We start from the raw sequence: 23,873 nt of genomic DNA on the forward strand, positions 1-23,873 counted from the left end.
CTTGATGGAAGCATAGCTTTTGCTACGTTTATCATATAAAATAATTCATGAAAGAAAACCCATAATCATTTTACACAGACCACACATTCTCACAGAGCTGAAAAGAAATCTACATGTACAAGGATATTCGAAAGTTCCCACAACTTTTGTGCTGGCGAAAGGTTACAGTACACCCAGTATATTTTAGTGTCAGCTGCCAGACCTACTATTCCCCGAAATAAAGAAGTATGTCGAAAACCCAAAGGGAAAACAAACCCAAAAGGAAGACAAATATAATGAATATAAATACAAATGTAATAAATGCAGGAAATGGAATCTGCTGTTCCCCTGCTTTGATTTCTTTAAGGACAGTATTCTGTTATATTTGTATGTAAGCATTTTGATTTATTTTGCAATTTTGCTCAGAAGTGAAGTCTATGCCTAAAAAATAGCAAGCAAAGCTGACTGTGGAACCTTCCAATTTTATATGCTCTGATTTAAAAAAAAAAAAAATTGCTTTAGAGAACTAAACCAATGGCCTAGGAAATGGTGACTCCTTCAGACTTGTCTACTGCTCCCTAAGGAAGACCTTCCCAAGGCAAAGAAAGGGAGAGGCAGCTTTGGGAAGGACCGCTGTGAGTACGGCAGGGTGGACGTTAAAGAACGACCTTTGATCAAACCATCGTTGGAAATGACGACTTTCAGACTATTCCACAAGTCCAAATCTTGGCTACGGATGTGAAGTAAAACATCGTGAAAGTTACATAAGGCCAAACTGGGGCAGGGGTGGGGGTGGGGGGGGCTCGCACACGTGGTCTTTGTCACACGGCTCTGCTGCGGCCACTGTTCACTTAAAAAGTATTAACACAGCGGCACTCACTCGTCATTCATGTCTGACTCACATAATTTTGGAGGTGGGGTGAGAACCTCTTTGTAGGTATTTTGCAAGGTCCTGTGCTGAGCCTGGATAACCAACCTGCGGAACCTTCGTGAAGTCGGATGTGGCCTAGGGCCAGAAAACTGCTGACTCATTCGGCTCTGGGTTGTCATCTCTAAAAAGAAATTGGAAGCCAAGCACAGAGAGTATCTACAAGAAAAGTCTAGAACACAAATATGGATGAAGGCTGAGAATACAGTCAGGGAGGTTTTCCTTCTGCATTAATTGGACTGTTTACCAACAAGATAGAGCTTCCCTTAAAAATGCACACTTGAGAACAGATGGTTATTACACAAACTTTAAAAAATGTTAAAGGCAAAATAAAAGTATAGGTTACACAAAATAACGCGTACTATGCTTTTAAGGCAATTGAGACTCGGAATGTAACTGGGGTGCCTGGGGGGTTTGGTCGGTGACGGGGGTCCAACTTCAGCTCAGGCCATGATCTCTCAGTTTTTGAGTTTGAGCCCTATGTCAGGATCTGTGCTGACGGTTTGGAGCCTGGAGCCTGCTTCGGATTCCGTGTCTCCCTTTCTCCCCTCCCCCATTTGTGGTCTCTCTCTCTCTCTCTCTCTCTCTCTCTCAAATTGAATAAAAAAAGAATATGAATGTGATAAAGAATAGGGGGCTTTTTCAGACCAAGTGGCAATAACACCCCCCTTTTGAGTCATTTAAGATTAGGAGATTTTTTGATGCAAATTAGGCCCTAGGCTAATTACTGAAATAGGTCACTTGAAAAAGTCAATTCTAAACATTTAGAAAACCCACATATATCATTTTGCCACATGTCAAAGCAAATAATCATCTATGAGAAGAACTAATGAGGAAGCGTATCATTTTGTCACTTCCTAAGGGAATTTAGTGGATACTTGGTAGGTTTAAAAATACACATCCAATTAAGAATTAATATTTACTTCTAAAACTCCAAAGGGTGGTGACTACATTCTATATCCGGTAACACTGTAAATCAAATTAAGTGTCTTTAAAGAATTCATAGCAGATCCCGTCCATTTCTGTTGGAGGAAAGGCACGTGGACAAGAGACCCTACCCTGGATGTGTGTTTCCAGCCCTAAGATGGTTTGGAACTGCAGCCCTCCATCATGGGCCATAACAACAACAATAAAGGAACATTCTAGAAAACAAATCAAAATTCAAAGAAATAAAGGGACTTTCTCCTTAAGCACAGGTGGCAGGACTGGAACCCAGGTCTCTGGGCTGCTGGTGCAGTGCTCCTGGAATCAGTTTACCTAGGGAATTAGCCAATACCTCAGGACCCCACGGGCAATCTGGACCCGTCCCCTCTGCGGTAACTCGACTCCCAACTATCCCTTTCCTTTTCCTTCCCCTGAAAAGGAACCACACACAACGGTGATGGTGTTAACACTACTACTCTTAGTTATGAAGGTTCTGAGACACTAAGATTTGGAGCTGAACACACTGTCCACATGACAGCATCCTCCACACCAACATTATTCACTGTCTCAAAGTGAACCAATGACCTGAAGTGTCAAAAATACATTTGTAAAGCTGAGTACTTTCCAGCCCGCTATCTTGACTGGTGCTATTTTAAGTCGAGTGGGACTCCTGGGTGTGTGTGAGTGATCGTTGGAGGTGGAAATCAGTGACTTCTAAAAATCCTGAAATTCTTGAAGAAGCCATGGAAAGTCAGCACAAACTTTTTAAACTATTTTAAAATGTGTGCCTCTCATCTCTCACCTTCTTTCCTGGGAAAGCTGTCTATCCATGACCTCTGCTGTGGGGGTGGGATAAGAAATGAGCTTCTGGCTTTTCCCAAGTCTCTGCAGTGCCTTTCTGTGTGTGCGACTTGACAGGAGTCCCTCAGCTGCCTAGTGAGGGACAGTCCCCCAGGTTGGCCTCTCAGCCCCAGGCCCTTTCCCCAGGACCCCCCACAACCACCCAGTGCCAGCGCTCAAACAGCCTCTCACGGGTTCCCACTGGAAACCCTTCACTCTATTTTAAGAAAGATTCTTTTATCCCAGGCTACCACGTGGTTTTATACAGCGAAACTTAACTCTGAGGCGAGTCCTGGAGGCCAGTGTAGCTCAGCTACCTGCTACTGAAGTTAATGATGAGTTTTTATCAAAAGAAAAACAGTAAGAGATACCATGGTTGCATAGATTAATAGTATAATTTTAAATTAAACTGTGCTTCTAATGTTTGTTTTTGAGAGAGAGAGAGAGAGAGAGAGAGAGAGAGAGAGAGCGCGCGCAAGCAAACATGAGCTGGGGAGGGGCAGAGAGAGAGGGAGACACAGAATCCGAAGCAAGCTCCAGGCTCTGAGCTGTCAGCACAGAGCCCAACGCAGGGCTTGAACTCACAAACTGTGAGATCATGACCTGAGCCCCCAGGAGCCCCTAGACTGCTTCTAAATACACACCTGTCATGTGTTGATGCCAATACCAAGCATGCAGTGTTTGTGTTCCCGCCTCGGACCTCAGACTGAAGGCTAAATCCCACCATGTGTGCTGAAATCCCACCTGTGCTCAGGGGGGGACGCAGAATGTACAGAGCCATCTTTATGAAGTCATCATTGAAAATAAGGGGGCAAAATCTGGGTCTGTTGGCTTATCTCCATGGAAGAGCCAGCTCATGGACTTGGGCTGCACACACAGTTCTAGTGACAACTCAGGAGCAGTGGGCACTCAACGGTGCCCCCTCTCAGGCACTGCACCTGCCCTCTCCCACCTCCTCTGGGCACCAGCCTTCTGTGTGAATTCATCTGAGGTATGTTTCGGTTCCCTGCACTAAAACATTAGGGTCCTTGGTAAACAGTCTTTAAAAGTATTTTTTTTTTAAATTTTTGAAAGCTTATTTATGTATTAGTTTGAGAGAGAGAGAGAGTGCAAGTGGGGAGGGGCAGAGAGAGAGAGAGAGAGAGAGAGAATCTCAAGCAGGCCCCATGCTGTCAGCACAGAGCCCGATGCAGGACTTGAACTCATGAACTGTGAGATCATGACCTGAGCTGAAGTTGGACGCCTAACGAAGCCACCCAGGTGCCCCGTGAAAAAGTCTTTAAAATAAATAAATAAATAAATAAATAAATAAATAAATAAATAAATACGTAAACTGCTAGACTTCCAATAGCTCCATTTATGTTACCTAATAACTTTTATATTTTCAAAGATTTCTCTATTGTTTTGTATCATTTACCACCCCACCTGCTTGTTTCTTCCATCGGAATGCTTTTATTTTCATTTTATGATAATCATTCTTTGAAATCTATAATTTACCCCCTTTCCTTTCTTCATGGTACTTACTATTGCTAAGCTACTCTCTGGGTGTCACATTGGCTTAAAGATAGGCTTTTAGTCTCTAGTGTTTCAGGTTTGCACAAAGGACAGGATAATTAGACGGCTATGACCATCTTCATTTTAATAACTAACGTGGTAAAAACTAGTGTACTCTTGAGTACCAAGTAAGTCAGGGAGTTACTGACTTTGCACACTAAAGAGTGAGTGGCTGGCAGGTTGAGAAAGCCAGTTTCAATGGGATCGAGAGAAGACGGTGGGCGTGCCCAGCGGAGAGCAGTTCTGCATTCCCTGACGGACTGAAGCGTGGTGACAAGCGAGCAGACGTGCGACCCAGCTCTGAGCAGAGCTTTAAACCAAAGAAATTAAGAAAAACATATTTCATTGCTTGAGTGATGTAACCAGCTAACTAACCTCAGTCACCCAGATTGCACTATGACAAAATCCTGGGCCGGGAACAATCCTGCCTTTGTGCCAACATGCAATCTGCCCCTAGGGGGCATGTGTTTGGATGTGTGCCGCCTCGGCCTTCACAGCTTCATGAAGGGAGTGCTAGTTCAGATGCGACCCAAAGGATACACAGTATGTTTCCTGAAACAATGTCATTTTACTATGTAGATAGAAAAAACCAAACCAAAACAAAACTAATTCATTGAAAAAACCCAAGTTTTTGTCTTATTCTTCTAATCGTGGTTTGCCTAAAACACCCTTCCTTTGAATCTGGGAGTCCCATGCGGAAAGGGTACCATCATCCCACCTTGTTTATTGTTGAATCCCTAGTGCTATGCAGTTTCTGGTGCAGAGTAAATACTAAATGCATGAATGAACAGATGAATGGATGGTTGGATGGATGGATGGATGGATGGATGGATGGATGGGTGGATGAAGAGAAAAGTCATTGCACAAGATTTACCTATCAGATCTCACCAATGGTCCTTAAAAATGTTTTTGTCAGTAGAGATGCTGAGAATATTCATATATATCCATTTATTTCAATACTATAAAAAGTCTAGGAGGTTTTTTCCTCTTTGGGTATTTATATTATCGAGTACTAGGAGTATAGGGTCCCTCATTCAATTAAGGTTTCTTTAAAAATGGACAATTTTCAGCAAAGATTCTCACCAAATTATTTGCCATAATAACACTTAAAAAAATTGATACAAACCTATTTAGCTTATCCTATATTCTGTAAAATAAATGAATACAATTATACTTACATATAATGTAATAATCTCTGTTCTTCTGAAATTCTAGACCCCAGAGGTTAGGGCTGAACTCTTGAAACTTGATGGTGAATTTTACATCTTGGTCTGGTCTGGCACAGTTGAGAAGAGGGGTATTTTCCTTCTTAATAGTGCATCGATCTGCTTGCTCTTTATCAACCATATAAACTTTATAATATTCATACTGGCCAACAGTTTTAGAGTCCACTTTGGGGCAAATAATATCCAATTTGTCTCCTATCTGTGGGTATAGTACCAGTCCTTGTCCAGGTAGAAATCTAAAAGCATTAAAAAGAAAAAAAAAAAAAAAGCCACTGAGTTGATAAACATGAACAGTATTCACAATAATTACAATACAGCCACGCAAGGCCAGTAATTCCAAAGCATACTTTTATAAATCCACATTTGTATTCATCCAAAGTATCTTAGTTCAGATCATCACGGGGTGAATGTATTTAGGAACCAAGCTTTAAAGAAAAACAGTCAAAAAGAAACCACTCTCCTTACTCCCGAGTAGGATCAGTCAACCTCCTGACACTTCTTTTTACCACCTCCTCGCTTGTAATATTTCAGGACTCCTTTGTATAACTTCACAATAACTTTTCCTCGGTGGTGAGTCACACCTTCACACCTGTTTGTTATTTTTTAAACCATCGGCAGCTTTAGTTTATTGGGCATGCCACAGAAAGATGGCAGGGATTCCAGGGAACAGTGGGTGCACTCACACTCTGTTGTCCTGTTAGTTTCCATTTGCTGTTGATGTTAATTAACAGACAAGTTTCATCAAGAATGTTTCAAATTACTTATCGTAATTAGTGAGCCACTGATCAAACAATGGGGTTTTTATTACACCGAACAAAAGAACTGTCTTACAAACCCATAAAAGATAACCAGAAGTAATTCCCTCGAGTATTGATTCAGCTGCAAGATGAAGAGTCCCCAAATTACAAGGACAGCCACTACGGTCCCTGCTTCACAGACCTTTTTTTCTGCCTTGAGATGTATTTGCTCCAATTAATTCTTAGAAGCAAATCTTCAGAACTAAGATGACTGAGACAATATCCCCCTGGTGCTTACAGCTGAAAGCTTACAGCTTCTCTCCTCTTTTCTCCCTCTTGCTTGCCATGCTGCTGAAAGATCTTTCTTAATGGGGAGTTTCTCTGAGAAGCGGACACAAGAGCTTTCTAACGAACATCCACCTACAAGTGCTAACACTAACAACACACTTAGAAACCCCATCTCGTTCCTCCCTCCAAGCAGCCAAGCCTGTAGGCTCATTAAAATACTCAAGCCCAAGAACAAAGCATCACGTCTGAATCCTTCCAATCCAACCCTTTATTTAACCAGGGAAGCCCACCAGCCATGACAATGAACAGGTCATAATTCACAGAAAGAGAGAGAGAGCGAGCGAGCGCATGCATACCTGGATGATGAGGCACCCCAATTTCAAATACACAGGATACAGGTTATGATTTATGCTAATGAATGGTATTAATTTTTCTGAAAGGCACATGAGGTTGTTATGAAGCATCAAAGAACATAAGAAATTGTGGTATAGATTTATATTAAAAACCAATACTCTTTATGGCAGGAAAAACGCACGCTGCACACGGTTTATCACCTTCCTCGGGAATGTGTTATTTACAATCCCTAAGAGAGTGTGTGTGGTTCCTCCTCCCTTTCTTTCCCCCAGACTCCTTTAGCAAGGACATGGCATTCATAGAAAGAAAGAAAGAGAATCTAACAAAATCTTTCTCAAAATGAGTATTTTTTAGAACAATGACAAACTTCAAACAACCATGTGTGCACCTTGAAGAATTTCTACAACTTCTGACAAATGAGGGTCACCACTAGTCAAGAGCCTCTCTGTGACTTTTTTGGCCATTTGTACGGTTTTCTGGGGAGATGCTTTGAAAATTCAAGTCCCAGGCTATTGCCCCCGCCTCCTAAGTGCCAGTGTGCTCTCTTCTCAGCAATTCTGTCTTTCTTGTGGGTAAAACACAACTCTGGGTTCTGGGGGGCGGACTGAAGGGCTGAACCAGAATTTACTCCTGCCTCTCACAGCGATTCTCGTGTATTCTTGTGGTCACGCAGTGGGGGCAGGATGCCTGGCAGTCGGTACGAACGAAATGTGCTTGCCTTCCTGACACATCCTTTTCCTCCTCTTTTATTCCTTGACCTTCTTAGGAAATCTTCTCTGTGTCCAAGAACCAGGGGCCAATTCCTGCCTGGGGGTGCCCACCGCACTCCAAACTTTTTCTGTCCTAGGTCTGCTCCTCGGGGAGCTGGCAGAGAGAGAGAGCAGCACATGTTAGCTGTGTTAGAAGTATTCCTAAACCACAGCTAAGGCCTGCAGCCTGCAGGCCTGGGTCTGCCTCCTCTCAAAGCACTGGTCTTCACCATCAGCTGTGACCTGGGACTATCTCCCCAGGGACTCGCCTGGGGCTTTAGAGACCAGGATCCTTCGCGGCCAGATGGACCCACCTTCTTGTGCATCCAGTCAATTACCTCCAGGAAATGGTTGGCTCTGCCCCCTCCCCCCCAGCCTCGGATCATGGCCACTTATCAGAACTTGCCTGCATCACACCCCGTATGTCACTAAGCTCTCTCTTCATTCAAAATGCTCCCTAGATTGTGTATCCTTCATGAGAGGGCTTTTTTTTTTTTTTCCTGGCTTCACTAAAGAATCACTGCAGGTTTCCTCCCTGCCATGTAAGTAACTGCTTATGATGGTCTCTTCACACTCCCCAAATGCGAGTTCCAGCTTGGGCTGTGGCTGACGGGCCGAGGCCACGAACCTACGACACACGGGCCGGTCTGGCTGTGAGGACCAGCATGTTTTAGACTGTATTCTCAGAAGGCACAAATCACCTAGAAACTGGAAACTGTCAGTGATGAGGGAGTGACGTACGGGGAGGGTTAAGCCATGGGATGGCCTGGCAAAATGAAAGAGAAGGGCAGAAATCTCGAATTTCAATAAGCCTATCTGATATGCTCATAAAAACTAAATCCCGATGAAGCACCCTATTGCAAACACTTTGCAAAGTGTCTGTTTGCTTTTCAGAACACATTGTGGCAAAAAGTAAGGCGACGATTTGATCCTTTTCCCTTTCAAGAATCCCTTAAACGAAAAAAAAAAAAAAAAAAGAATCCCTTAAAGAAAAAAAAAAAAAAAGAATCCTTTAAAGAAAGGCCCAGCACTTCAGTGTTTTAAAGGTATACTTATTATATATATATATATATATATATATATATATACACACACACACACACAAATACATATTTGCACGTAAACTGGTTTATATAACATGATTTATATACAATATAGTGTATGTAACATAAAAAACATATAATGTATATAAATACACGCATACATACTGATGAGACTATGGTTTCTCAGCAGAAACTGAGAGCCTGAATCATACATTTCTTGCCTACATTACCCACTGTGCACCGTCAAACCTCAGAAGCTCCTTTGCTTCCCAGGAACCCTCAGTTTCTAAGGCAACACGAGAGCAAAAAGAGAGTCAAGTGAGTGTAACAACTAAAGCAACCTATTTTGTGCCAGATACGCCGAGCGACAAAAGTGTAAGGCTCTCCTCACCAGCAGGGCACAGTCTAGCTAGCTCCCTGAGGGCAGGCAGGTCCCGTGTGTCTGAATACTGAATGCCCGAGGGCCACATATGGTAAATGCTCAATAAATTACGTATTCATTGACAAAATACGTAAGAACTAGTGGAAGCTAAGAAAATGCACAAAGAAGTTCAAGTCCAATTACGTGCCATTGTCTATTTGTGGATCACAGGCATGGAAGAATTCTGTAGACAGGACCCCCGGGTGTTGGGACAGGGATGGACTGAGATGAGAGCAGGGATGGGATTTCCAAGACCTCATTCCAGGCCTGGCGGTCTTTCTGGAGAGCACGGAGCAGTGCAGACTGAGCCTGTGATCCATTCTTTCTGGAAGGATCTGTCAGCATGGCAGTCTTGTACAATCCCTTCCCATCTAAAATGCAGGGCACTTAGCCCCTCCAGAGCCACTAACAACAAAAACGCCACTGCTTTGGAGAACTTATTCTCGGCTATGCACCGATCAAAGCCCTTTACATCACATTATCTTCATTTAGTCACTGCACACGTACATGACATGCCAAACAGATGAAGACTCGCTGTGCCAAACACGCGACACGACAGGAAAAGCCCCCTTCCTTTGCACACTTTTCAGTTCTCGCTGCATCACATTACAGCATAAATCTGGTTTTGCGAGCCGCAAGTTTTTCTAAATTGAGGTTTGCATAGATAAGCCACGAGGCTAAGCAAAATGAAGAGAGAGTCAACGGGACACACAGGCTTGCAAGAGCCACGTGGGGCCTAACTCCATGCCAGGCATGTGCCTGAAGCCTGTTCCAGATGTGGTCAGCTGAGACCACGGCTCACAAAGGCAGCCATCTGGTAACCCTACCTGGCCCAGGAGGCTGTGAGCAAACAGGTGGGGAAGAAACCGACCAACTCTATGAAATCTGTGTTTTGATTAGAATGCCACGGACGGTCTCCTGACAATTCATGAGAATCCAAAATGTAAATGAAAACAAAATGGGGTGAATTTCTTAATACCACTTTTGAGTGGAAAACAATGCGTCCCATGTGTTAACATCAAGTCGGTAACCGTAGAGTTCTGCTTTTGAAGCTGGGTCATTTATATTTGGATTTTACTACCCCAAGATTGAGAGACCTTAACAATAAGTCAGACTACACAGCATACACAATGCCCTGAATATTTCGTAATATTTAGTAATACATTTCTCCTATTTTGACTTAGGAAGTGTTCAAAAAAACCCACAGAATGATGGGGGTGGCAATGGGCTAATTTCAAATCACTAACCTGGCTCTCCACGGTGGGGATCAGATACAGATTTCTTTTTGTGTGATGAAATAACCTTTACCTTCTAACCAAAAGGAGCACAGAGGAAAAGCCCCAGAGGTACAAGCCATACCACGCAGGGGAGGCGGTTTTTATTAAACTATACGCAAACAAAAGTAGGTATAGGTGTCACTTAATAAAGTCTGCCGATTTCTAATCCCAAACAGAAAACAAAGACCTACAGGGTTTCGTGTCTTAGATAGGACAGAGACGGCTCCCTCTCTGAGCCAGGCTACTCTTCTTGTTGGGAAGAAGTCACATCTCCTGTCCATCAGGAGACCTGGGGCTCAGGGCTGCTTCCTGGAGTGGCGCGGGCTGGGCGTGTCAGTGGAGGGTTCCCCAGAAGGCTCTAAGAGGGGAAGGCTGGGCATAAACAGGCAGCTTCCATGGTTTTCCCCAGTGAGTCATTTCCAAGCAAGACAATAGACGTGATGGCTTTGAATCAAATATAGAGACAATAACGGAATAAAACAGAAACCCTACATAGGGTTTCCAAAGTTAAGCTGCATGAAATGAAAAGGTCTGATAGCAGAATGTTTTTTATCTTCTGATTACCTATCAAATATAATCCAAGTTTTTTTTTTTTTTAAAGTTATTCAGCAAACCAGACTCTAGTATTTCCCATAGGGAATACTTTGAATCAATCTAATAACTGAAATTAGACATTAATATTTAGTAATCTAAATTAGATCTCTAATAATCTAAATTAGACATTTCAAGTTCATATTCATTATTGTAGAAACTATTTATAATACAGCTCTCATGTGACATGATATTCCTTAATGTATTAATAATCCACACTGGGGGCACCTGGGTGGCTCAGTCAGTTAAGCGTCTGACTTCAGTTCAGGTCGTGATCTCACGGTTTGTGAGTTCAAGCCCCATGTCAGGCTCTGTGCTAACAGCTCAGAGCCTGGAGCCTGCTTCAAATTCTGTGCCTCCCTCTCTCTCTCTCTCTCAAAAATAAATACAATGTAAGAAAAAAAATGTATTAATCCACACTAGGTATCCATGCTTAAAAAACCAAAACAACAAACAAAACAACAAACAAAAACCCCAAGCATAATACATTTGAAGTATAAACCAGCTATTTCAGAGTTCAAGGGTCACAACATGCAATTTTCTCTGACAGACCAGAACATCACACATGAGACCTCAAGTCTGGATTCCTCTGTTGACCCCTGTTATGTTACCAGGACTCAGAGGTGCCTGGGAAATAATCGGATGGAGGCAGGGGGCGCCCCATCAACTTCAAACCCTGGCCAGATGGAATGCGAGGATCCATGGGAAGCCAGGAGCGGAGATACTTAGGGATAGCTGTGTCGGGGAACCACAACTGCACCCCTAACCCCACGACAAATGCCCCATTTCCTCCCCTATCTGGTCCCGTATTTGTCCCTGACCATGACACCCACACCTCAGGACAAACATTCAATGACTTCCTACACTTTTCTTTGGAGTAACCCACCCAAAATTAACCTAGAAGAACGGCCAAGTTGTGGGATGGCCCCTTGATGCTGCTACAGTCTGTGAGAATCTCCATGAAAACCAGAAGGCCTGGTTCTCCTGGGGGAAGCAATCCTGGGAAGGTCGACCGAAGACTATGCCAAACTGCCGTATAAACAAGGGCAACTCAGTACATGGGAGCCGAATGCAAAAGTACCACGCTGACACGGAATAACAGAGATCAGAATAAGATGTAGACAGGACTGACCAGTTTCTGTGTCCAAATAACTGGGTCGGGCAAACCCCCTCCAGCCAGACACGATGACAGTGCTTCTAATGTAAAAAAGTCTCAGTCCCGGTCCAGAGTCGCTTGTATTTGCTACTATGTACCTAAGAATCTATTTAAACATCTGATCTTTCTGCATAAGTAGGGCAGGTATCATCCACCTGAGAACAGGAACCCTGTCAAATCCTGCCAATGGGCAAACTGGGAGACTGGGGACCCACCCATGATGTGCTTGCTACCTCAGGAGCACGCGACTGAGCGAAATAAGATTCATAAATGAACAGAGGTTACTTTTTTTCACGGAGGACTGATCTTTCCTTTCGTTTCAAAGTTACCTCAGAGTATATGGTCGCGGCCAATTTCAGCTGCAAACATGCACGCTTACACAACGTGCCTTACACCATTCTGCTTACTCTGCTGACGACACAGAAAACATACACCGATGATCCAACTGAGGGCCTTTACCTGAGACTGCTTTGAGCTACTGGGTGGTAGATTTAGGGTGATTTTCAGCTTTCTGCATTTTTCACAATTTTCTGCAGTAAACATTAAGTGCTTTTGTGATCAGACCTGGGACATCACATTCAGCGTACAGAGAACAAACTGTAGCCTGTTCCTGATCAGTCTTTCCAAATGCTGGTTTTAAAAATAAGCACTTAAAATATTTAAAGCCTGCAGACGTTTTAACCTTTTTGGTGCACTTCCTTAGAAAATAAAGTTATTATGGGGGGAAGTGTGGTCTATTTAAGAAGTCAGTTCCTGAGTCCACAAAAGCTTAGTAATTAGTGCACAACCAGTGTATTCACATGAATGAAAAATACGGGATGGGTATGGTTTATGCTGAATCATTGCGCTGCAGAACTCTGTCAGTTGGCTAACATTTGAGGGAATCTGAGTTCCAGCTTCAGAAGCAGGTTTGGCCCAGGAGCTGGCACCAAAAATCACATCCGATCGCGGAATGGGTTTATTTGCACGCCAGAGTTCTTGATTAAGTACGCTTTGCATTTACTACATTTTGGAAAACGTGCCCTTTTCCCAGAAGATGCTCCTATTTTTAATTAAACGTCAAAGACTGCAGAGAAAAGGAGCGGGTCTGTTTGTAAATTAGTCCCTTTTGAAATCTGAATGAGAAGGAGCCCTCTGTAGCTTGGCTGGCCCCTGGTGGGGCTTTCTGGTCACCCCTGACAAACGGCTCTGGGTTAGCCCAGACCCACGCGTGACCCAGAACGTCACTGTGCCCTGGGGGCCTCCCACGTCCACATGGGCTATTAGAGCATGGACACAGCAGCCCAAGAAGATCCCGTTCAGAAACACTCTGTGCACCAGAGGATAGAAATCCTGCAGAAGCAGGACTTCAGTTCGTATGTGGATTTCATCAGCGAGCAGGATATACTCCTCTTGTATCACTTTGTTTAATGCTAGATTGCTGCCACGGTTTAATAAGACCAGCTCTCTGAGTGCCCCGCACACAAGTGTTTCTTACAAAGGGAATAAATAAAAGCTGGGCCCATGGCAGACAGAGGCAACATGGACCCGGAGAGATACTTGGAAAAAGTTTCCTTTTTGTGGATAGCCCTTTACTGCCCCCTTTAGCACTTTCACATCAGAACAAGATTCTGCACAAACTTTCTCCGAAACCAGAGAGAGTGGGGTGTAGCTGTGGGGGTGTCAGCTTTATCCAGAATTAGGTCACCAGATACCATGGCTTGGAGTAGCAGGTTAAAGGGCGAGTGCACCACGATCGTGTCAGTGGCTCTAAACCTCCACGAAATAAGGCAGTCATTGGAGGTCTTAATTGACATTTTCTGCTTTAATTCGAAAGTGTATGGGTGCTGGGACAATGGCTTGTTTTCACAGGTGCCCCTTCTTTCACACTTTTCTCACACAAATATCATCTGCAACATGAACCTGATTTATTCAAGGAAAAGAAAAGGGGAATAAAAGCAGGCTGTACAATCTGGGACCATTAAAGTGTTATAAATCTAAAAGCTGAGTTGGGGGGGAGGTGAGGGGAGGGGTGCCTTTCAAGCTTCACACCAATGACAAGCAAAATCTTTTCCAGAAAAAGAAAGATGAGAAGCAGAGAAATCGCAATGCGCTGTGAGCCGGTGGATGAGCAAACCAGTTTACCAACTTTTCAAGGTGAGGAGTGTGCCTCTTTGTCTCTGTACACGCTGGAGAAAAAGCATTCAACTAGAGTCTAAAGGAGAAGTTTTCTTTCTAAAATCCTAATATGCAAAGCCAGAGGCCTCACTCTGGCCAATGACCTCAACTGGTGCTGCTGAGTGCTTTTATTTCAACTTAATCCACTTCCCTGTCGTCCTACAATTACTGTACGAGTCAAAATAATATTAAGTTTCACAGCCTGCAATGCTGCACAATTGAATGAAAACAGACTCCTTTTGATGTTAATCTTGTTTTTTATTTGTGACATAGTGCTCAAACATTGGTGGCTAAGGTGAATTTTATTTTAGAATGTTCAAATATTCTCATGGTTTAGGTTTCCATTCAGGAAAATAGCGCAAGTTATTTATTTAAGTTTTATCTGTCCCACTGTAATAAAAACTTCCAAGTCAGAGGCCAGTCTACAGCAAGCTGGGGTTGAAAAAGATATCTTCGCACACTTATGATGAGCAGCGAGTACTACAGACAACTGTTGAATCACTCTGTTATACACCTGACACTAACGTAACACCATGTTAACTATACTGGAATTAAAATAAAAAACTCAATAAAAAAAGAGAAAAAGATAGCTTTGTCTCTGTAAGTCAGACGTTGAGCGTGTCACTGTTTTCCTTTCCCAGGTTCACAGAGAGGAGCTGATCTCTGCAATGGAATTAAAAACAAAGATCGGCCACTTGCAACAACAGCAACAAAACAATAGAGGTTTTTATTTATGGAACAGATCTAAGCTCCCCCGTTCTCTCAAAACTTTCAGAAAAGCCACCCCATGAAGTCTGTAGCTCGAGAAGGCAAAACTGGGGTGGCTGGGAGGCGCAGTGGGAAAGCAAGAGGGAAGTGAGTCACCCAGGCCAACTCTGTCCTGCTGGCTCATCCACTGGTCCCATTGGCGAAACAGGTATTTCAGAACCCTCAGAGGCAAGAGACGCTGCGAGCGTCTTTCCCAACTGGGATCTGTTTGCACCTGTAAGGTCTTGTTCCAAACGTGCTATTAGCAAGAGTCTATAAAGGAAGGTGGGACTCCTGCTATTTATAGGTGAGGCACCAGAAAGAAAAGTGGCTTTCACATCCATACAGAAAGAAATTCAAGGGGCATTTCCAGATGGTTCTCTGTTGTTTTAGAGAGAAGTGTGTGCATCCCCTTGCTCATCTACTTGAGTGGGAACATCGCAGACATGAAAGGCACATGTAAATCACAGAAGGGAGTGGTTTGGCATTTTAAAAACTGGAAGGAATGGGATTAAGATCTCCACGCACAGCAACATCACAGTCTAGAGTGTGGGTGTCTCTTCCTTCCATCTCTTTCTTCCCCATCATCACAGTTTTTTTTTTAAATTCCAAAGAATCTTGCCTATTTAGAAAAGCAATTCACCCATGTTTCACGGGTGAATGAAAAACCTCTCCCGTTTGGTGGGGAAACGGCACTAAAAGAAAGAGGCACACCAAGAGGGTCCAATTCCTGCTCTTCAGGCTGGGGTGTGACCCCAAGAGTGAGCCTGTTGTGTTTACTGAGGGATGCCCAGCCCTCCACCCCACGGCCTTGCACAGAGTGGGCTGCTCAGAATGAACACTTGGATAAGTAAGGTTTAAGAAGAGACAAAACTCGCTTCTCTCCTGATAGAAGCCTGCCAACACAGCTTACAAGGCTGTGTGCCATCGCTTTACAACCAACCACCTAAACGCCTGCCTCCTGTGCCCTTCCTTCTTCCCGGGCTCCGGAGGAGGGTCAGGGACAGGTGTGCTGGGGGCACTGGGCAGGACACAGCCCAGAGTGGGGGAGGGGGGAGGGAAGGAGGAAAGCAGGTCCCAAGGCGGGCAGGTGGGTCCTGCTGACATCACACAGGAGTCAAACCTGACCGGCTGGAGACTTGCATGCAGATCCCCCCGAACGGTATTTTATGAAAATGTCCTCGGCGCCCTGCTCTAACTGTGCGCAATACATTTCCTGCTCTGTCGCCACAAGCAGCTCGGATGCGGCTTCACCAAAACACAAAAGTGCACAGGAATTCAATACTCTTAAGCTATTCAAGCAGGCCGCGTGACTGAGTTAAACCGAAGGACACGGGACACGGACAAACGAGGAGGACGCCCTGGGCCCTGAACTCTGGCCTGGCTGAGACCTGTAGCCGGCTGCGGGGTCCGCAGGTGAGCAGACGCCGAGGTCAGGTCCTGGGGAAGTTGAGGAACCTCCTTCTGGAGGCAGGAGAGGCCCAGGCTGCCTGGCTTCCTAAAACAAACTGCTCCGAACTCGCAGAACATCAAAAGCCAGATGGGATATACTGAATGGATCCACAGGCAAGAAGCCAGAATCCCAGTTTGCTGTAGAAATAGGCCTGGACTTGATTTGAGTCTTCTCAGCTCTGACAAGCTGGAAGCTGGCCCGGGTCCCAAAATCCAAAATAAAATGGCATTTAATTGTGACTAGACTCTAAAAAAGATGTCATCCTATCTCCTTAGCCTGACACACACCCGCGGCACCTTACCAAATGCAGCCCTCCTCGGGAAGCCGACCTCTTCTCCCAGCAAAGAAATGATCAAATATTTAAAATTTTTAAAAGGAAATGTTAATAGTCAAAGGAATAGTACTCGATAAATGCATTAATATTACATACTTTCATAACGGTCTAGTTTCCATTGGGTAGGACCATGTTATCAAAGATTCAAAGGATCCATTTAGAATTGTAATAGCCATCATGGGAAAGGTTATAAATCAAGATCGACATGGAAAGGATTATACCTCAAACTTTTTTGTTTTTTTTTTAAACCCACCATGCATGCACTGTTTTTGGTAAACGTAGGCTTAATTTAGTTACACGATTTCTAACTACTCCGTGCCATCACATGAGAGAGAGAGAGAGAGAGAGAGAGGCAGAGAATTAAGAGAAAGGGTCCCGGAAGCAGAGGAACCAGAGGAACCAGGTTCAAACGCAGACGGTACCACTTATTAGCCGTATGACTTTGGGCGAGTTAATTAATGTGCCTTGGTTTCCCCACCGATATCACAGGAGTCATCAAAGCACCTCCCTCAGACAGTTACTGTGAAGGTTTAATGAGTCAGTATTTGTCAGCTGTTGGAGTAGCATCTGGCACATGGAAGGAGCTCTGTACCACTGTGGTTAACACCAACTGTGTCCACCAGGTGAGTAGGTTTCTAAAGAAGTAACATGTAACATTAATGCAAAAAAAATGCTACTCTTCTGCCCATCCCTACAGGTTGCATTCACGTATGTGTTCAACAACACGATCTCTTACTCCATCCTGTACTAGGATCCACAAAGCGGATTCGGCCCAGGCTCTGCTCAGTCCATGGTGGAGAAACTGATTTCTTCAGTGTTATAAATGTTACAACAAAGCATCAGGGGTCGGGTCGGGGAAGAGAGGAGAGAGCGCCTACTTTACGGTAGAGAGGAAATAACGTGCTTCATATAACAAAAAAGTCTTGAAGAATGAGTAGAAGTCTGGCAGGTGAACCCAATACAACACAACAAACCTTGAAAGGTGAACATGGCATTTTGTAATCTTTATTCACATGTCATTTTTACGTATTCTGCATTTGTATACGGTAGGCAAAGTAAACCATAGCCAGGCGCACAGATATTCAATTAGTTTTTATTAACAATAGTTGACATTTATGGCTTCATTGTGCCAAGCACAGAGCTAAGCTCTTTTAATCCTGACCACAATTTTATTACTCTTTTATTCAGCACTATTAGATTACCGCCTCCATTTTAGAGACGGGACACGGAGGTTACTCCCCTAGTTACACAGTAAAAAAACAGCTGCACTGGGACCGGCCCCAAACAGCCAGATTCCGAAGCGTGTACTCTTAGCTCTTAACTTGGTGAAAACAGCACTTGCCTGGTTGTCTTTGCTAAATCAAATCGCCAGACCTTTCCGCTACCATCACATGCGTCTTGAACCAGGAGGCACTGCTAATTGTCCTATTAGGAAAGGTAGCTGAAATCACTGTTGGCATCCCCCCATTTGCCTCATTTGTAGGGTCCGTCTGAGCTACGCTCACATGTATGAAGTGCTGTGGGTGCTTCACGGATGTACCCTTGACGGACACACACACTCTTGAGCTGTGGTGTTACTGCTCTGACTTGCTTCCTGCGTATTTCAGAGATCTCCTGGGACGACACCTCCACCACGGCTTCCCTCTCCTTGCCTCAGAATTTAAGTCTCTTGAGGGTAGAGACAGTCCTTTCTCTCATCAGTAACGGGGCCTCAGAGTTAACAAATGCCTGCTGACTACATCAATGCTTTATCCACTGGGGATGACCGAGATGATCCCTATGGCCTCCAGCAAGGCAAGGACCACAGATTTCTTCGAAGATTCCAAAACAACCTTAGAAAATGATGAGCTAATGTTGAGCTGTTTCCAAAAAAAAAGAAAAAAAAGAAAGAAAGAAAAAAGGTGATTGAGGGCAGTGGTTCTCAAGGTGTGGTCTCAGAGTGGCATCAGCATCAGCTGAGAGCTGGTAAGAAATGTAAATTTCAAGCCCTGCCCAGACCTTGGGAAGGTAGAACTCCCGGGGTGGGGTCCAGCAAAACCCTGTTTTTTTTTTAACGTTTATTTATTTTTGAGACAGAGAGAGGCAGAGCATGAACGGGGGAGGGTCAGAGAGAGAGGGAGACACAGAATCGGAAGCAGGCTCCAGGCTCCGGGCCATCATCAGCCCAGAGCCCGACGCGGGGCTCGAACTCACGGACCGCGAGATCGTGACCTGAGCTGAAGTCGGACGCTTAACCGACTGAGCCACCCAGGCGCCCCGCAAAACCCTGTTTTAACAAGCCTTCCAGGTGACTGTGCCACTAGGGCCACTGCTCTGGAGGGTAGATCTCTAGTAATAGGTGCCATTTCAACACAACACGAGCAGCCATAAACACACATCTGGGTTGTGTCTGGCCATCAGACTAATTCTTATTGGATGTCACCGCTAGCTAGTAGTAGGTGGGGGGATTGCCAAAATGAAACAGCTCTTGCTCCCACCTCTTAGGGATAGAGAGGGCCCTAACGGGGATTAAGGCTTGCAGTATGAATCATGACAGCACAGTGTACAAGGTTTTCTATACCCTAGTTATTTAACTAAAGTGCTGTGGGATTATGGAGAGAAGATTTAAAGAAATTATGTCTGATCTGTCATAAAGAGGGCACTCATCTAGGGGAATCTGTAAGCTCTATTAGACAGTCCATTATAACGAAGATCCATCTATAGGAAGGAAGATCCTTCCTATAGGCAAGGGGAATTCGGGGCTAACAAGAGCTTGTTTTTATCTAAGATGTACCCCCAATTTAGTTCTGGTAGTTAGATAAAAACTGGCATTTTCTAACTTCTTTGGCAGGGAAGTTACATTCTGAGCTGGCCCTGAACACGACCGGCCTGGGCCCACTCATTCATAAGACAGTTGTGACTCAAGGCAAATGTTTCAGGCCACTGTGAGCCAGCTCAACTAGTGGAAAGAGCAAAGGACCATGATTCAGAGGCATTTCATCAGGTGGTGGAACCACGCTGTGCCTCAGGTCACCCGTGGGAACCATACAGACTGCAGAGAAGCTGGAAACTCTGATACGCCAGAGGTGAGGCGTCCTGAAGGGAGTGTGGCTGGGGAGTAATAGAGTGGGCAGACGGCAGGGTGTTGCACCTGACACACACACACACACACACACACACACACACACACACAGGCGTTGCATTACAAGCACACACCCCGTAAGTACCACCCAAGCCAAAGGCCTGTCCACCATCACTTTCCTCCAATACAAACACGTTGCCTCTACTGGTGTCAACAATGAAGAGTGGCACTCATTATTCTGGGGTGACATGGGAGGAATCCGTACACTCTCAGCAAGTACTGGAAGACCTCTACAAGGACTGGAATTAAAACTGGACGTAAATGAGCTTACATTGGGAAAATAAACTGGACCATTCCGTGGTTTCACACAGAAAGCACGAAGCCTCAATAGCACTGGAGAAACCAGAGCTTTCAAAGCAAAGCACGTCACCCGTGGTTCATTCCGAGCGTCCTGAACGTCTGCCCGCCACTGAGCTCTTGGAACCTTTACCTATCCGTGCTTTTAGAGAAAGAACATAGTAAACTATTAATACTTCACTGCAGCCATTTCCCCCTTCATATTCTGGGTAGAGAATTACTAAGGGCTTGTTTTTCCTTAATGGAGTGTTCTCCTACCAGTTTTTTTTTTTTTTTCCTTTTTTTAATTCAGCAGGCACGCACTCACCAGCCACAAAATGCTTTGAACTAGAATTACACGTTTGAGTTTATACAGGAAAAAGGAAAATAAAGAGGCCCTGCCAATTCTCTACAGGAGCAGCAGGAAGAGGTTCACCTGGCACTCAGCGTGCGTGGAAAACGTGTCATAACTGATTACCTCCTTTTTTTCACCAGCACACCAGATCCAACCATCCTTATCTCTAGGATTGCTGAAATACGCTCATGCAGGTAGAAGGAGCGGCCTGAACGCACCACATGTCGGTCAGCGGACAGAGGCAGGGCTCCCCGGTTCCATGTAATCACTTTAACCCCCAGTTCCTAGCAGAAAGCCCGAGGCCAGGGCAATTCAGCTTCTCCTTTTGTCATTTGCCTGCCATAAATATGCACCAGTCTGCATATGAAAAGCTGAAGGAGGCCGCAAGCTTGCTGGACATTTATCATGCTCTGTTCCCTGTTAACAAGCAAATACTTTAGCTGAATGGGCCATTAGCAATCATTGTCAAACGTAGAATGCAAGGTGCTTGGATGTGACCAGCTTGTAAATTAGGGGGTGTCCCTTCTCTTTGGCGAATCTAGACAAGTGCAAAGGATCTTTTGATATGGATTACTGAATTAGACTGGAAAGGAAGGTAAAGTCCGCAGGCACTGGACCTGGGCGAGTTCAGGTGCAATAATTTTTAAATTGTTTGTGACCTATGAAAGCTACATAGTAATGACCAGAACAAACAGGCGACAAATCCCAGCGCCAAGCAGAGGGTCGGGTCGGCTGAGCATTAGGAACCAAATCAACCCAATGGGTCTGGAATAGAGTATTTAAGATTTGATGCAGATCTCAGACGCTCACAGGAGGAGTTAGTTAGTCTAGAAGGGCCCCATGTTGCTGTTAAAGGGAACAGCATGGAACCCTCTTCATCCACTCCATCAAGAAAGGCACTGGGGGTGTTTGTAGCTTTTGGGATTGTCAACGTCTTAAGGGTTCAGACTCTCCTAAAGAAATGCTGAGACTCTTCTAAAACGCCAAACAGGAGGCAATAAAGCAAATATTTCCTCTCTGGCCCGACCCGACTGGCGGATGTCACTCCGCTTGTAACCCAATCATTGTTTTGTGTTTTGTTTAAGGACTAAAATGGAAAGTGTGGAAGGCAAAAACAAAAGTCCAGTTTACTCCCAAGATTGTTCAAGACAGAAGGCAGTAAGACCCTACAGCACAGCGATTCTTTTTGTGTTTGTTTTTAACTTTCAAGCGGAGCAGTGCTAACACTTTACAATCCTATCCTTAGGTGAAGGGCAACCATCCCATTCAACTCTAAGGTGAAAACTCACATCCATGAGTAAAACATCCTCTAGATAGAGCCCATTGGTTTGGTCCTATTGGATTACTGCTGATTTGAATGAAAACGCCCCCCACCCTGGTACTTATTGTATTACATATTCTTTTCCAGGGTGGGAAGGACCAACCTTGGAGGAGAGCTCTCTGGCTGAGGGAGAGGGACAATATGGAAAGTTTACCTCTGCTTCTCCCATGCAGGGGGATGTGGCACCGGGTCTGAAACATGGCTACAATCCAAAGGTCTCCCTTTCTTTGCGGGTAGCACCAGCCTTACCTTCCCCTCTGGTTTCTGAGCCTTCCCAGCATGGCCCTGCCTCAAGCCCAGACAGATGTAGGCAAGGACCGCCGATGGCAGTTAATCCTACAGAATGGCTGCCGCTGTCAGGCCAGGAGTTAAAAGGGAAAATCTTGCAGGCTTTCACCGCGGCGCTGATCCGAAGTTTTAATCAGCCCCGTATCTCAACCGCTAGGAAAAAGGGCGGCCAATGAAATCTACCTTGGCCATATTATCCACCATCAATGAGCAAGAACTGAGCAGCTTTTCTTTGCTGCTTGAACCATCCCGGGCCACAAGTAGGGCTTTCATACTTTCTAATCCGAGTTTCCAAGTCTGTGTGGTTCTCACATAATAGCCAACAGCCTGGAGCAAGGGCCTGCGCTTCGACACCCTTTTCAGGGACGTGTCATTTCCAACATCAAGCTAATCTATATGTTGCCATGGCTTCACCCTTTATCTGCCTTTACATCTTATGAACTGCATGGATTTACCACATTATTTTTATCTGAAAGACAGAAAATGGTGGTTTTATTGCCATACAATCAGATTACTGCCGCTGGTTTCTCTATGCCTTTTTACCATACTTCAATCAAAAGGGATCAGTTTCTTTATACTCTGCCCTTGATTTACATTACATCTGTAAAGACCTAGTCTGGGTTGTAATCCCCTTATTAACTATGACCAGGGTTGATTTGCCTAAAAATAAAAGCAAATTGTGTCAGACCCTTTCACTTTGTTTTTGATTCGGAACTACAAAATGGATTACTGAAGAAATCTTCAGAGTTCACACGGCTAGCATAGCACTGAATTTAAAACAAGAATTAAACAAGTTAAACAGGGGGCCGTGTCAACGGTTTACATTTTCCATCATGGGAGAAGGACTGAGTTCCTTATGTCTTTGTATTCTCTGGCTTTACAGAGACAATGAAGCCACAGGAGTTTTCCCAAGCTGTTCGGAACACTGTCCCCTTCGCCATCCTTCTCTTCGCTTTTCTTCTATCCCTCTCCCAGCCCCATTCTAATCCCATCCCTAAAAAAAAAAAAAAAAAAAGGTTGGGGAGGGGGGAGCTCTTCCCTGAAAGAGCTAATTCCTGCCTAGAAGCTTATAGCTCTATGGGTTCTGCATATTTTAATCAAAATATTTTAAACAGTTGAACACTCCTATTTAAGGCTCTCCTCCACTGCACAAAGGCTGAGCTCATAAGCAAATCTATGTAGATGTATGATAAGTGACCTGAAAAACAGGCCCTTTATGTCAGCAGCCAACGAAAGCAGAGATTAGACAGACAGAAGTGCCATTTTCATCACTATTTTTCTTACAAGAGCCCTGCTTTTTGTCTACTTTGTGAAGGAACGGTTTAAGAATAAAGTTTTCATAAGACGGTAAGGAAATATCCTTCCTACAACAACAACAACAACAACAAAAATATCCTTTTTTGCCGAGGGTCCACAGTCTGTATTTCCTTTCCCTGCCACTCCCATTCCTATGACGCATGGCTGCAGTCACGCTGGGATCTCAGATAGTCCCCATTAGGCAGACGCTCTGGGAAACATCACACTAAGGTAGATGTCACCCTCAGCCTCCTGCGAGCCACCCAAAGCGTTTCAGGGGAAGGCAAGGTGGCAGGGATTGACTTGCACCCGCTGCTGCAGTGTCCCTCTGAGGATAATTACTGCACTGATCCACCAAGCAAAGGATTTCTCTCAGGAAATTTACAGACAAGAGGTTTTACAATAAGTAATCGAAATGCACTGATGACTCTTCAGCCAACTCCACATGGAGAAACCCT

The 23,873-nt window shown here is 44.5% G+C and overlaps 1 protein-coding gene across 1 annotated transcript in view; it reads right to left on the reverse strand.

The window, feature by feature from the left end:
* Positions 1-23,873, reverse strand: part of EFNB2 (ephrin B2) — a 42,805-nt gene that overhangs the window by 14,742 nt on the left and 4,190 nt on the right. Inside the window, exon 2 of the mRNA XM_030313870.1 lies at positions 5,404-5,687. Within this exon, the coding sequence (XP_030169730.1) occupies positions 5,404-5,687 (284 nt within the window). The remainder of the gene's footprint in view (positions 1-5,403; positions 5,688-23,873) is intronic.

Source organism: Lynx canadensis, chromosome A1 (genome assembly GCF_007474595.2).
Source record: "Lynx canadensis isolate LIC74 chromosome A1, mLynCan4.pri.v2, whole genome shotgun sequence".
Classification (NCBI taxonomy): Eukaryota; Metazoa; Chordata; class Mammalia; order Carnivora; family Felidae; genus Lynx; species Lynx canadensis.